Source organism: Podarcis liolepis (genome assembly GCF_965112155.1).
Source record: "Podarcis liolepis genome assembly, chromosome: 6".
NCBI lineage: Eukaryota > Metazoa > Chordata > Lepidosauria > Squamata > Lacertidae > Podarcis > Podarcis liolepis.
Window position 1 is genome coordinate 65,551,823 of NC_139559.1, and position 12,567 is coordinate 65,564,389.

The 12,567-nt window shown below is 39.3% G+C and overlaps 1 protein-coding gene across 6 annotated transcripts in view; it reads right to left on the reverse strand.

Moving 5' to 3' along the window:
* SLC44A5 (solute carrier family 44 member 5) overlaps positions 1-12,567 on the reverse strand; it is a 149,658-nt gene that overhangs the window by 75,531 nt on the left and 61,560 nt on the right. Inside the window, exon 1 of one of the 6 annotated variants that reach the window (XM_083510518.1) lies at positions 7,487-7,600. The exons of 4 other annotated variants lie outside the window; for them this stretch is intronic. In XM_083510518.1, the coding sequence (XP_083366644.1) occupies positions 7,487-7,523 (37 nt within the window). In that variant the 5' untranslated portion in view covers positions 7,524-7,600. Of the gene's footprint in view, positions 1-7,486; positions 7,601-12,567 lie in introns of those variants that run through there. One more of the 6 variants, XM_083510516.1, reaches the window with a different exon arrangement.

Below are 12,567 nucleotides of genomic sequence, written 5' to 3' on the forward strand. Positions count from 1 at the left end.
TGCCGGTTGGGAATAGACACTCTTTAAACAGGACAAGCAGTCAATCCTTCTTTTGGTACATCTCAATTAGATGCACTTCAGCTTTGCATCTTAAACCAAACTCCCATATGTTCCTGAGCAAAGGAGCTTTGTTTGGTCTGTTATCAGACAGCAGAAGAGAATGAGTTGTGGACAGCAGCAGAAGATGGCTGGAATATGGGTTGGCGGTGAAAAGTTGAGAGCAAGTGCCAACTATACAGAAAGGCCTGGGAGGATCAGTTAGTACCAGTGGCAAGGCAGCAAGCAAGAAACAGGAGACAAAGGGCAAGAAAGAAAGCCATACTAGTACTAGACATAAAATTTACCTGGCTGGAAATGAAAAGACAAAATTGTCCCTTGAGCACGTAGTGCTTTGTGCCTGCAGGCAACATATCCAGTATAGCACCAGGGGGCAGTCCCCGAGAACTGAACTCTGTATTCTCTTCATTATCCTTAAAATAAAGTGCTTTAGCAGCCACTTGGTCATGTTTTTCCAACCAAAAAGCGTGAGTAAATCTAGCTAACAGAGACAATAAAGACTCTCCTCCCTGGAAAAGAGGGGAGTGGTTGTGGGCGGGAGCCCGAGCGTTTGCCCCCTGCTTCCTCCTCTCTCCCGGCTGGCGCCCACGCCCCTCCGCAGGCACCCAACCAGGTGCCTCCGAGGGGGCGTGTACAGCAGCCTTTTGCTGCGGCGCCAGCCTCTCCTCGGCCTCATTCTTCACCGTCGTCTATGGACCTTAGGTTGGTCGCCCTGGTTGTCCAGGGGGCCTGGTAGGAATTTTTCCATTTGGCATTAGGCTTTTTGGTTTTTTAGCCTACCTCGTAGCAATCGTCACAACTTTTGTGGTATTGGTGGGTAGGTTAGGCATTGGAATAATGTGTTGTGGTGTGTCGAAGGGCTAGGTGTGGCCATCGCCTATGCCTTCAATTTTTGGGTATTCCGTTAAAGGAATCTGGCGGTCGTGTATTCTGTCCGATGCCTGCTTGGCGGGAGGCCATAGCACGACCCTCGGTGACATCAGGGGAGAGCCTATAGTTGGATTAGCATCAACAGGCTCCACCTACTGGTGAATAAACCCCCTTTGTTTTAGACATCCAATGCCTAAGACAATACCTTTTCACTGCTGTAATCAATAAAGTTGTGGCCTATTCTTGCCCATTAACCTTATATCACGTGTCCTTGCGTATTCATTTCACGTTGCGGGGGTCGGGTCCTCGAACCACAATCAGTGTCGGAAAATGTACAGCAATCAAAATGAGAAAGCAAAAGAGTAAGGGGCTGAAGGAGTAAGAGTTGTGGAATGAGGTTTTGGAGTAGTCTGATTATTTGACAGATAAGTGGACAGTGCGATTTCTCCTGCTCTGTTCTGACAACAAAAGTCTTTGCAATCCCCTTTCAGCTCATCTAGAACTATTTCCTAAGTCCAGAAAGGGCTTTCAATAGATCTTAAAAAGGGAACCAAATAAACAGGTACAAAGCAGCATTTCTAAACACAGACAGTAGTGCAGAACTGCAAAAGACCGTGTAATTTAAAAATCTTGCTACTTTAAAAGCACAAATATGTCAATTCTCCCCCCTCAAATATATGATTTGAGGAATTAACGTCAGAATTTCATTAAAAAGAGGCCCTTTTAATATGTTTTATTTAAAACAAAAGCACAATGCCCTATGACTGTACGGCAAGCATATAAAGGTCTGAGCCCAAAAGCGTAAAGAGATGAGCAAATGAATAAAGAGGTTTATAATGGAACTCTGTAACATAATATAAATGATAGCATTTGCTATTGCCGAGGCTAATGAATATATATTCACATGCATAGCACTTTGGTACCCTTCTGGATGAACGATGCCATATAAAAAGCAATATATGGCTCTCAAGGGCTAGTGAACTGTCTTCTTGAACTACTACTGCTCAGCTGTGGCATATGGCCAATAGTGATATTAAACCATTAAGGTTTGCTGTTCCCTTGATATGGTGTGTGAATCACAGTGCAGTACAATTTCCCACATACAGAAAGATAGGGGGGTACACTGATCTTGAAATTCAGCCAGATCCCTAACCCTTGAATCAGAGGCACATGGCCTAGAAAATGTAGGAACTATATCATTGATGGCTTAAGCTTTCTGAGTTCATACACACTTACACATCACTGGGATATTACTGGATGCATCACTGTACCTTAAGCACTGGAGAGCTGGGTTTACTTCTTTTTGCTCAAAGGCACACTGTCCCGTCTTCCCCCCAACATGACAGATGGGAGGAGATGTGGTTGGCTCCTCTCACATTGTGCTAAGCAGGCAACCTTACCACTGGGGCATGGTCCCTATTCCATAAGCACATAAAATTACAAGACTGGGCCATTACATGGAAGATAAACAATTTTGTGGGTCTAAGTGATAAGCCATATTGAAATGTCCTCTAAAGAAGGAGTGAAAGCTACTTGTGGAAATAAATATAGAGAAATCCCAAAATTTCAGCACAATTGTGATTTGCTACGAGGCTGCCCTCAGCAAAACAAATGGCATCAAAGAACAGAGAAGCTCAAGATTTTCTAACTCAGGTGTTTTATTTTTATTTTAGTTTTTCAACTTTGGCTGGGAGAGTGTGACTTATCACAGCCCAGTTTAGTCCAGGGTTAAAACTACATGTTGAGGGTCAAGTTGCATGTTACACTGTGATTTACAAAAGCACTACAATATATCTTAGGGCTCAGGATGAGAGAGAAGCTTGCTACAACTCTGCTGTGTTGTCTGCAGTTGTTACTCTCACACTGCAAGTTGGGAGTATTGTAAGAGAGATGAGGTGAGGGGTTTGTGGCTATCCTGCTATGTACATTGCTGCAAGTATTGCAGTTCATAGGCTGGGATGAGGCTTGTATGTATTGCAAGCCAAGAATCACTCATATAAAACTCAGACTGCAGCAAAGTCAGTCTACTTCAGACCTCTCCCAGGCAAACTCTAATCCTCAATTGTATGCCTCCTGTTCTGCTAACTTGCTTTTACAATGATGGGTTGATCAGCTGACCTGTTGACGGGTATTACTTTTAAATACCAGAGAACTCAAATTACCGAATAGCACATATAAAATAAGAAATGGGTTAGAAAGAACACTAGTTCTTCTCTTTGCTGGTACATTTAATTTGGGTTGTAATGTCTACTGTCCAATCACAGCTACACTAAAATATTAGCTTTTCCAGTAAATTTCTATGGACAGCTAGGACTTCCACCATGTCTTTAAAAGTTCTATTAAAATCAGAAATGAACTAACTGGTTTACAACACAGTCCAACACAGTCCCAATGAGTTCAATTGCACTTACTCACAAGCAGGGCTTTTTTCAGCTGGAACTTCAGTTCCAGCACCTCTCAGGCAGTCGCCATTGCCATTATAAGAGAACAAGGGAGGCGTTCATGGTGAGTTTTGGCACCTCTTTTTCTAGAAAAACAGCACTGCTCATAAGCAAGCATATATGCTTTCAGCCACAGTCCAGTAAGTAGCAAGCTGATTTGTGAAAACATGACAATTTCCTGCAACAACTTTAAAAAACATACAAGATCTAGTGTTTAATGTATCTGAGCAATATTTTGCTTTCCACTATGAACATCTGGGCCACTTATTGTATACAGTGGTACCTTGGGTTAAGTACTTAATTCGTTCTGGAGGTCCGTTCTTAACCTGAAACTGTTCTTAACCTGAAGCACCACTTTAGCTAATGGGGCCTCCTGCTGCCGCCGCGCCACCAGAGCATGATTTCTGTTCTCATCCTGAAGCAATGTTCTTAACCTGAAGCACTACTTCTGGGTTAGCAGAGTCTGTAACCTGACGTGTATGTAACTTGAAGCGTATGTAACCCGAGGTACTACTGTACAGGGGATCTGAACCTGCTTTCCTGATGACCAGTTAGTTCATACGAAGCTATCAAAGGTAATTTTTATTCTTAAGGTTTGGCTTGTACCACCAACCATGGACAAAGTATAATTCTGAGGCAATTTGTAAAATAACTTTTGAATAATTATGGTTTCAAGTGTTCAAATTTCACAGACACTATCTCAGTAATCCTTATAGCAACTTTGGAACAACACAATAGTTTACAGTATTATATTCCCATGTTGCAGATGGGAGACTAAGATGGGGAAAATACAGCTTGCCTAAAGCTCCCTTGTGACTTGAAGGATATATTTGAACAGCAGGCTTCCAAAGTAAAAATGTTTATACACACAAACAATCTCGACTTGTCTTTGAACCCATGCCTAAAATCCTTTTTGTGAATAGGCTGGTTTTGGTTATACCTCATAGCAATTTCCACCACCATGGATAAATTTTCCTAGCTGCCACATTCCCAAGAATTGATGCTGCCCATATACATACCGGTAATTAGCTGGTTCACATGAGCCATTTTTTTCATGTGAGTGCCTACCCAGAGACAGTCAGGAAAATTCACAGGTAAAAATAAACTGTTGTATAAACTAGCCTTCTAGAATGGCAGAATGCAACCTTTAAAAAGTTATTTTTATTAATAATAACATATTACTAGCATAGAGAGTGAGCACATTTTTTTTCTTTTGCAAATGGGCACATAAACAGGCTATTTAAAGCACAGCACACACAGTAAACCAGTGTTACTTCTGTGTGGACTGTGTTGGCAGTAACATAGGAAACCTCCAAGGCAAGGGGAGGAAATGTGAGGTGGATTAATAGGTACTCTGTTCAGACGTCTTGTTTACTTCACTGCATTGGGAGCAGCTATGTTAAATAATAGAATTTCTTAACTTCAATCCGTGCACCAAAGATTGACAGAGGAAAAATATTTAGGATGAGTCAATTTATCAGGAATTCACTGTGCATTTCTGCAGCTGGTGATAGAATCTTTCCAGCAACTTCTTATCTTCCACAGGTTACTGATGACAGTTAAATTAAAGTAGCTTATCACTTCTGCTTCTCACTATTTTATGGAAAGATGTGAGATAAAAACCCAAGAAAATGTCACAGGTTTTGCTAAAGTAATCTAAGAAAACTAGGTATGGTAGCACATATTTCCTATCTATCAGCTAGGTGTGTTAATGTCTAACATTCTTTACCACATTATACCTGCATTACCTTCTGGCTTGTGTTAGAAAATCCTGACAGCTGACTATGGCCCAGTTCACATGTCGACACACTCATCAAGATATTAAAGCTTGGTGTATATAATATGGCTATGCTACTTGCACCATTAACAGGTTTATGAACCTCATTCTTTCAGCATTCTTTACAACACACCACTGATTCTTTCCTTCAGAGGATACATGGACATTCAGTGAAGCTACTCTTAAATCCCATTTGCTAGGGGGGAGAAAACATGATTTGTGCCCACTGCTAACAGTTTACGTCAAAGGAATTTAGGATGCAACCCTATACACAGTTTCCTAGAGTAAGTTATATTGAACTCAGTGAGGCTTAATCTGAGCACACTTCATAGGACTGTGCTGCCAGAGAACATTTTCTCTCTTTTTGGGGGTGGAGAGGGATGAATTTTACTGATTAACAAAAGTGAAATTTTGTCCTGCTTCATATCAGAAAACCTTCACAACACACAAGCCCTGCTCTGTAAACTGAGGGAGCTCCCTTGTTTCTGTTTGCATTGTAGCAAATATGTTCTCTTCCATGCCAATAACCAACAAAAACATATTTCTGCCACACAAGAACCTTGGCAGCTAATAGCTTTGGAACAGATGTATGTGATAAAAACTGCTGGCTGGTACAGAACACAAATTACCCTGTCACACAGAAATCCTTCAGACCAAAACCAAGCTTATAAGGGAAATATAAAGGTACCCAATGTGCTATGCAGTTGCCTATACTCCATTAAGTTGCAGAACTTCCTTCAGTTACGCTCATTTAGAACTTGAAAGTTGCTGTACCTAGAATCATAAAACTAAAGAGCTGGCAAGGACCCCAAGGATCACTTAGTGCAACCCCCTGAGAGCATGAGAGCAACTTCTTTCCTACACACAATTGGAGGGAAATGGGAAAAGGATCTGCATAGCTATGTGGTGATGTGGCAGAGACCTGTCTTATAATACTCTTCATTAACCCATCAGCATGCATCCAACAGGAGCAAATGTTTATATATTTGCATGGTTACATCCAGGTGTATCCGTATATCAAACACAGGTATGAAATATTTATGTAGAACTGGCAAATTTTTGCATTTCAGACATAGTTTCTTGTCTCTTTAGGACCGTAATAAGCCAAGGTTTCAAAAAGACTAGAGGATCCTCATACATAATTTCCTCCATATGCTTTTATTTTGCCCTACATTATGCTGCAGCATCATCAACAGCAGCAATTTCCTGAATGCTCAGGGTAGCTACATGAAACAGAATGGTTGATAATGTAGCCAGTGGGGCCAAGTGCACACCAGGTTTCTTTTTCCAAGAAGTTATTCTACTTTTTATAATGACTCCATTCCTCTTAGCAAAACAGAATTCATAATAATTTCCTTCCGCCTTAGTATGCATGACACACCTCTATTGGTTTCCTATCATATTAAAATGGAAAAACTATGCATTTGGGGATCAGATGTGACTGTTAAAATACCACTCCAGGAAAAACCAATACCTGTTAATTTACTAACGAACAAGGGCATAGTAGATTAAGCGCTCCATACTCTGATCTCATAGTAGTAAGGGGTGTGGTTTTTTATTACTCACAAAGCAAACAAATTTCACAAGTTGAAGACAACAGTGTTCCCTGAAGAAAGTAAAACATTGAATTATTATAAACACCTTCAAAACCCCTTCCAGAAATGACAGCTCTCTACTGAAGCATCAGAATACCTACTCATATTGGGGAGGGATGGGTCTGGTTTAAGATTGCTACCAAGACAGAACTTGACAGTTTACTAAAGGAAGGTTAATATACAAAAAGTCAAAAAATAACAATAATTTGTTAAAACTGACAACTGTAAATATCAGTGGTAGCAGAAAGTTCCAGATAGAAACACATTATAGTATTATAGGAAGGTTTTGCTTGGAGGAAATTTTAATTTTGAAATTTGCTCTAAATCTAAAGATTTGTATAATGTATCTTGCTGATCTGATGCATATATAAAGGCACAGAATGCAATCAAAACCAAGTCTTTTCATTGAAAGCTATGGGATAAACTTGCAGTTAAATAATTGTCCCATTTTTCACAACATATTGAGGGTTTTTTTTAAAGTTTAAGAGCAGAACTTGTACAACAGAGGTTGCTTCAAAAAGGGTTGAACCCATTTTTAACTTGTTTGGAAGTTAAAAGATTGGTTCAAAAACATACATTACGTAAGTAAAACAAAATACATCTTCAAATTACTGAACACTGTTTCATCTAGCAATCACTTTTCACATACCCCAAAGACACAGAGATGGAAGAGAACCCTGAATATCAGTCTCTGGTACAAAACATTTTTCACGTTATTCATTTAGAGCAAAGACATATAAGATTACCATTTTCTCCATAGTAGAATTCTTCCTTTTTAGTCATATTGCTGCTTCCAACTCTAGCAATGTACAACTACAAGGACTTTTCAGGAAGAACAGTTTGTACAGTGAGCTTATGTCCACAAAATACCATGTAACCAGGTTTAAAAATAAAACTAATTGAATGGCACAACCTCATCCAATAAGGATCGGCTCACAATGGGGGTGGGACTTACGACTAAAAGAAAACTGATATCACCCAGTGCCAACATACGGCTGCTGCTATAAATGTCACTCTATAGAGAACCACCTCTTTTCCAAAGTACACAAATGCACACACAGAACCCTATTCAAATCACCGTAGGTTGGGAAGCAACATTGCCTGGTAGAGTTCCGAACTGTTACAAATCCTTTTGTAACTCACCAACTGTTTTCTTTGTCTTTGCTTTTTGTGTGCGTCTCTCCCCACCCCTTCAAAACTTGTATATTCTTTGCATGTGTAGACAGATTGCATTGCATTCATTGCCGTGGTATAAATATATCCCACACAGTCTGCTTTGTGTATTATTCAATTATTTATTTAAATATGCTAACAGCTGCAATCTCATGTTGCCTTTGCGTTAGTTGCTTAGAGGCTTCTAGTTTTCTGTGCAAACTTGAGCATTTTTAGAGTTTCGTTAATTTCAGGGAAGTTTTGAAGCAGTTTTATTCACTTAAATACCACTAGTATATCATGTTGAAGTCCTGTAGTAACATTGTGCAAACAAAAACAGTGTTGCAAGCAGCATAGCCAGTGTAAAGGGTTTTGAGGGTACGATAACACACACATTCAGGATGTAAACTTTAGACAATTGTTTAAAAATATTTCATATATTTAACTTTTTGTATCATCTTGTCTGTATCATTTAGTGCCCAACATTTCTGGCAAGTTCAGCAATGACACTAAAGTAAGCAATGTAGTCCACAAGGTTGACATCGTGCAAGTTAATTGCATGCAAGATGCGATTGTATTTTATATTCTTTTTTAACAGTGATTTTTGAGTATTGTAGCATTGCTATTTTAATGCAGTCTGAAAAGTCACGATTAAATGTTGCAGAAATGTCGAAATGTGAAATGCTCTTGTTCACTGTTCCAGTCAGTGAGCGATGTTCTCCGCCAGGACACTCCATTATATTCTCATCTCACCAAGCTTCCCATTCACCTCCCAGGAGTTAGCTTGTACTGTATTCAGTAGCCACTGAGCATGCTCAGAAATCATTGTAGTGTTCTTGGGGATTCCCCCTTAGGAATCTTTCTAAAGTTTTCTTTTTTTGTACTCCTGTAAACTTTAGAGTTCCTGCATGCCTGCTGACAACTCCCTCTTTTGCATTAATATTACTGTTTGGCTATATGGGCAACAGCACTCACACTTGAGCCTCAGAAGTAAAGGGAATGATGAACTGATTTTACCAAGCAGAATGTAGTTGACTGAACTGTTAAAAATTATATTTTATCATTCTGTTTTATTGAATAGCTATAATAATACTTTTGGATGTGTTGTTATGGCTAATACAATACATTGGAACCGATGATGAATGAATGGATGTTTAGAAATGGGATCTGAATGTCTATTTTTATCCTACTACTCTGTTTCCTAACTGCATGCTTCAAATGCTTTGGTTCAAAGCTTTTCAATGCTTTGGTTTTTTTACTGCAACTCTTGCAGGCCTCTATGCTTAGGAATGTGACCTTTCATTAAGAGATTTAAATACATTTCTGCATATATTCAACCATTCCTTTTCCATTATACTTTTCACCATTGCTTTCAATAATTATTCATGTATACACACAAACACTAAACTGGAATGCCTGAAAGCTAGAAAAATGCCTTTTCTCACAATCTTCTTTGCAGAATAGCTTTTGGCTGCACTGACTTTGAACTACCTGTGCCATACACTGAGATGGCTGGTGGGGTGGCTGTATGCACTGGCTTTTTACATGCTGCTGCGAGAACCTTTTCCAGTGTGTGGTTATCAGTGCAGGGAGTTATCTGCAGCATGTGTGATAATGTCTGCTGCTTGCTTGGCTAGAGAAATATAGGTGGGAGAAGGAGAGCAGAAACCTCTGGCTTGTGTTTGGCTGGAATGTAGCCTAATAAGAGTCATATTATTATTGGGGAGCCAGCGTGGTATAGTGGTTAAGAGCAGTGGACTCGTAATCTGGTGAACTGGGTTCCCTTCCCCGCTCCTCCACATGCAGCTGCTGGGTGACCTTGGGCCAGTCACACTTCTTTGAAGTCTCTCAGCCTCACTCACCTCACAGAGTGCTTGTTGTTGGGGAGGAAGGGAAATGAGAATGTTAGCCGGTGTGAGACTCCTTAAGGGGAGTGAAAAGGCAGGATATCAAGTCCAAACTCCTCCTCCTCCTCCTCCTCCTCCTCCTCCTCCTCCTCCTCCTCTTCTTCTTCTTCTTCTTCTTCTTCATATCTGCTGGCCCTGTCCCCCACTGAGATATGGGTTCTCAGGCTGAAAAAAAGGCTTTCTATCCCTATGATATGGACTTGTGTCAGGGGTACCAGAAGTTGTCAGATACAATATAGGGCATGTCTTATTAGCTCTGCATTGTCGTCAAAGGAAAATGGTTTAGCTGGAGTAGTTCTTTCAACATAGCCATTACCTGTAATAAAACCCTCCCCCATATTGGGTCTGACAAGGCCTAGGTAGGCACTTTATTATTATTATTTTTTAAAAAAATTAATCTGAATTTTTATCCCATTCTTTCCAGCAGGCTCAGAACTAGTTATCAACAAACAAATAAACATATGCATAAATTCAGAAGCCAAAAAACTCTTTTTGAAATATGTGGATTAAGACATATAAAACATATACAAGGGAAGCTGAGGCTCATACTCTGTTTTATTCTCGAACAAAAAGCATGTACTGCGAACAAAAGAATGACAAATACTATGACATAATTTAAAATACACTGCAGCTACTTGAAGCTTTTCAGAATTTCTGACCTTGTCTTTCATATTCGTCCTTTGTTATCTTCTTTTAAATATGTACTGCACTTGACTAACATTCTGGCATGCAGAGCCCTGGGAGCTGCATTGTTTTGACATCTGCCAAATACCAGATAACCAGAAGACCACTTAGTGAACTTGGCTGCAACGCACTTGGAATGGTAGACCTGAACAATACTGTAGAATAATATGCAACCGAACTAAATGATGCTAACGGGCTAAGACTGACCTGGTTGCCTAAGTCTAGGGAAAACAATGATGAAAAATATCTCATACTGTCACTCACCGGATGATCTGAATTGAACTAGAAGCAGTCTCCATGTAATATAAAACCCTAACATTGGGGAAGTTGTAAACAATCAGTGCGTTATTGGGATTTTTATTATTGAAATATTGAGCTATGTAACAGATCTTCTCTGCCTACATGCCTAATGAATGCTGCCATTCTGCCATTTTTAAAAGGATAATATTCTGTTACTGTACCTATTATATCACCATCACCACATTTTACAATGTTAAGTACTGTGTGTGAGACTCCCATTATAAGAGGAAACCTCTGCTTTATACAAACCACAATGTCTTGTTTCTCTGCCACTTTAGTAAGCTTTTAGAGAACAAAATGAATGAAGCAGGGATGCCAACTCACAGCCGTTCCAATATGCACAAAACTCTAATAGCCTTCCCATTCTCAAAATTTGCCCTGACAAATCCTGGTTTTCAATGACATGTCACACATAACATTTTGCCTGCTGTCAAATAATAACCAACATTAAAAGGGTGTCATAATAAGACATACATCATGCATTTTAAAGCACAGATAAGCACTGACTTGAAATGTTATCAACCACCTATTAACCAAACAAACCACAATTAATTCTGTTTATTTACTACAATTTGTCAGTTGTGGCTTCTTTCATCAGTTGTCAATTCATTTTTACTTTTTATTATTATTGCTGCTTTATTGTTGTACTTTATTATATTTAATTTATATTATTCTTGTTAGCTGCCTTAAGCAACTTTTGACGTAAAGGTAGAGTTCAAATTTAATAAGCAATTTTTTTAAAAAAATCATCTAATTCCTTGGCTGTAGTTTTTGGATGCTAGCAATCTATTGTGGCATCTAGTGAGAATGAACATTTTATATCTCTTCATTTATTAAAGAAGAAAAGGGAAATTTCTGCTTCAGATTTTCAGATTTTGTTGTATAAAACTGAGCTGTACCCAGGGGTTGGCTAGGTTTGTTCCTACCCAGGGTGCAGGCCTAGAGAAGTGCCTCTCTACTCTGGCTCAAAGTGGTTAAGAGCCTGTCTGTCCATCCGCATGCTCCATGGACTACTCTCATATAAGAAAGAAGACATTTCTAAATAACCTTTTTTTTTACAATTTAACTAATATTTAAAATGTCCTGTTGCTTAAAATGAACACACACACACAGGATATACAGCACAGTATGTGTACAAGGTGAGAAAGCTTTATTATAAGATCTGCCTAAAGACATGGTCCCTATACACAACCTTGGATTCACTGCATAACTCGGTTTAGAGCATGGTGCTGATAACACCAAGGTTGCAGGTTCGATCCCCGTACAGGACAGCTGCATATTCCTGCATTGCAGGGGGTTGGACTAGATGACCCTCAGGGTCCCCTCCAACTCTACGATTCTATGATTCTGTATGTTTAAAGAAGTATTTAGTATTTTTTTAAAATCAGTGCGCTGTTACGTTTATACTTTTGCTTTCATAAGATCGATTTAAATTCTGTATTTGTAGAATACAACACTATTTAACTACTTCTTTAAAAGTTCATTAAAAAGAGCAGCAAGATTTGTTATAGAAAGAAAAGTGCAGTGCCTAATTAGGCACTTCAGTACTTGCTTTATAATCCCACATGCCCTGCAGTTGCTTTGCATTCTGAATCCTTAAACAGGTCCTTTTAAAACCGTGATCTAATATAAAATAATTAACATCTTTGCTTGTTGGGAGATACATTATTAATGCATATATAACACATATAAGCTGTTACAAACACACACACACACACACACACACACACACACACACACACACACACTGGTGCTATAACTGAAAGATGGCTGGTGAATTTAGC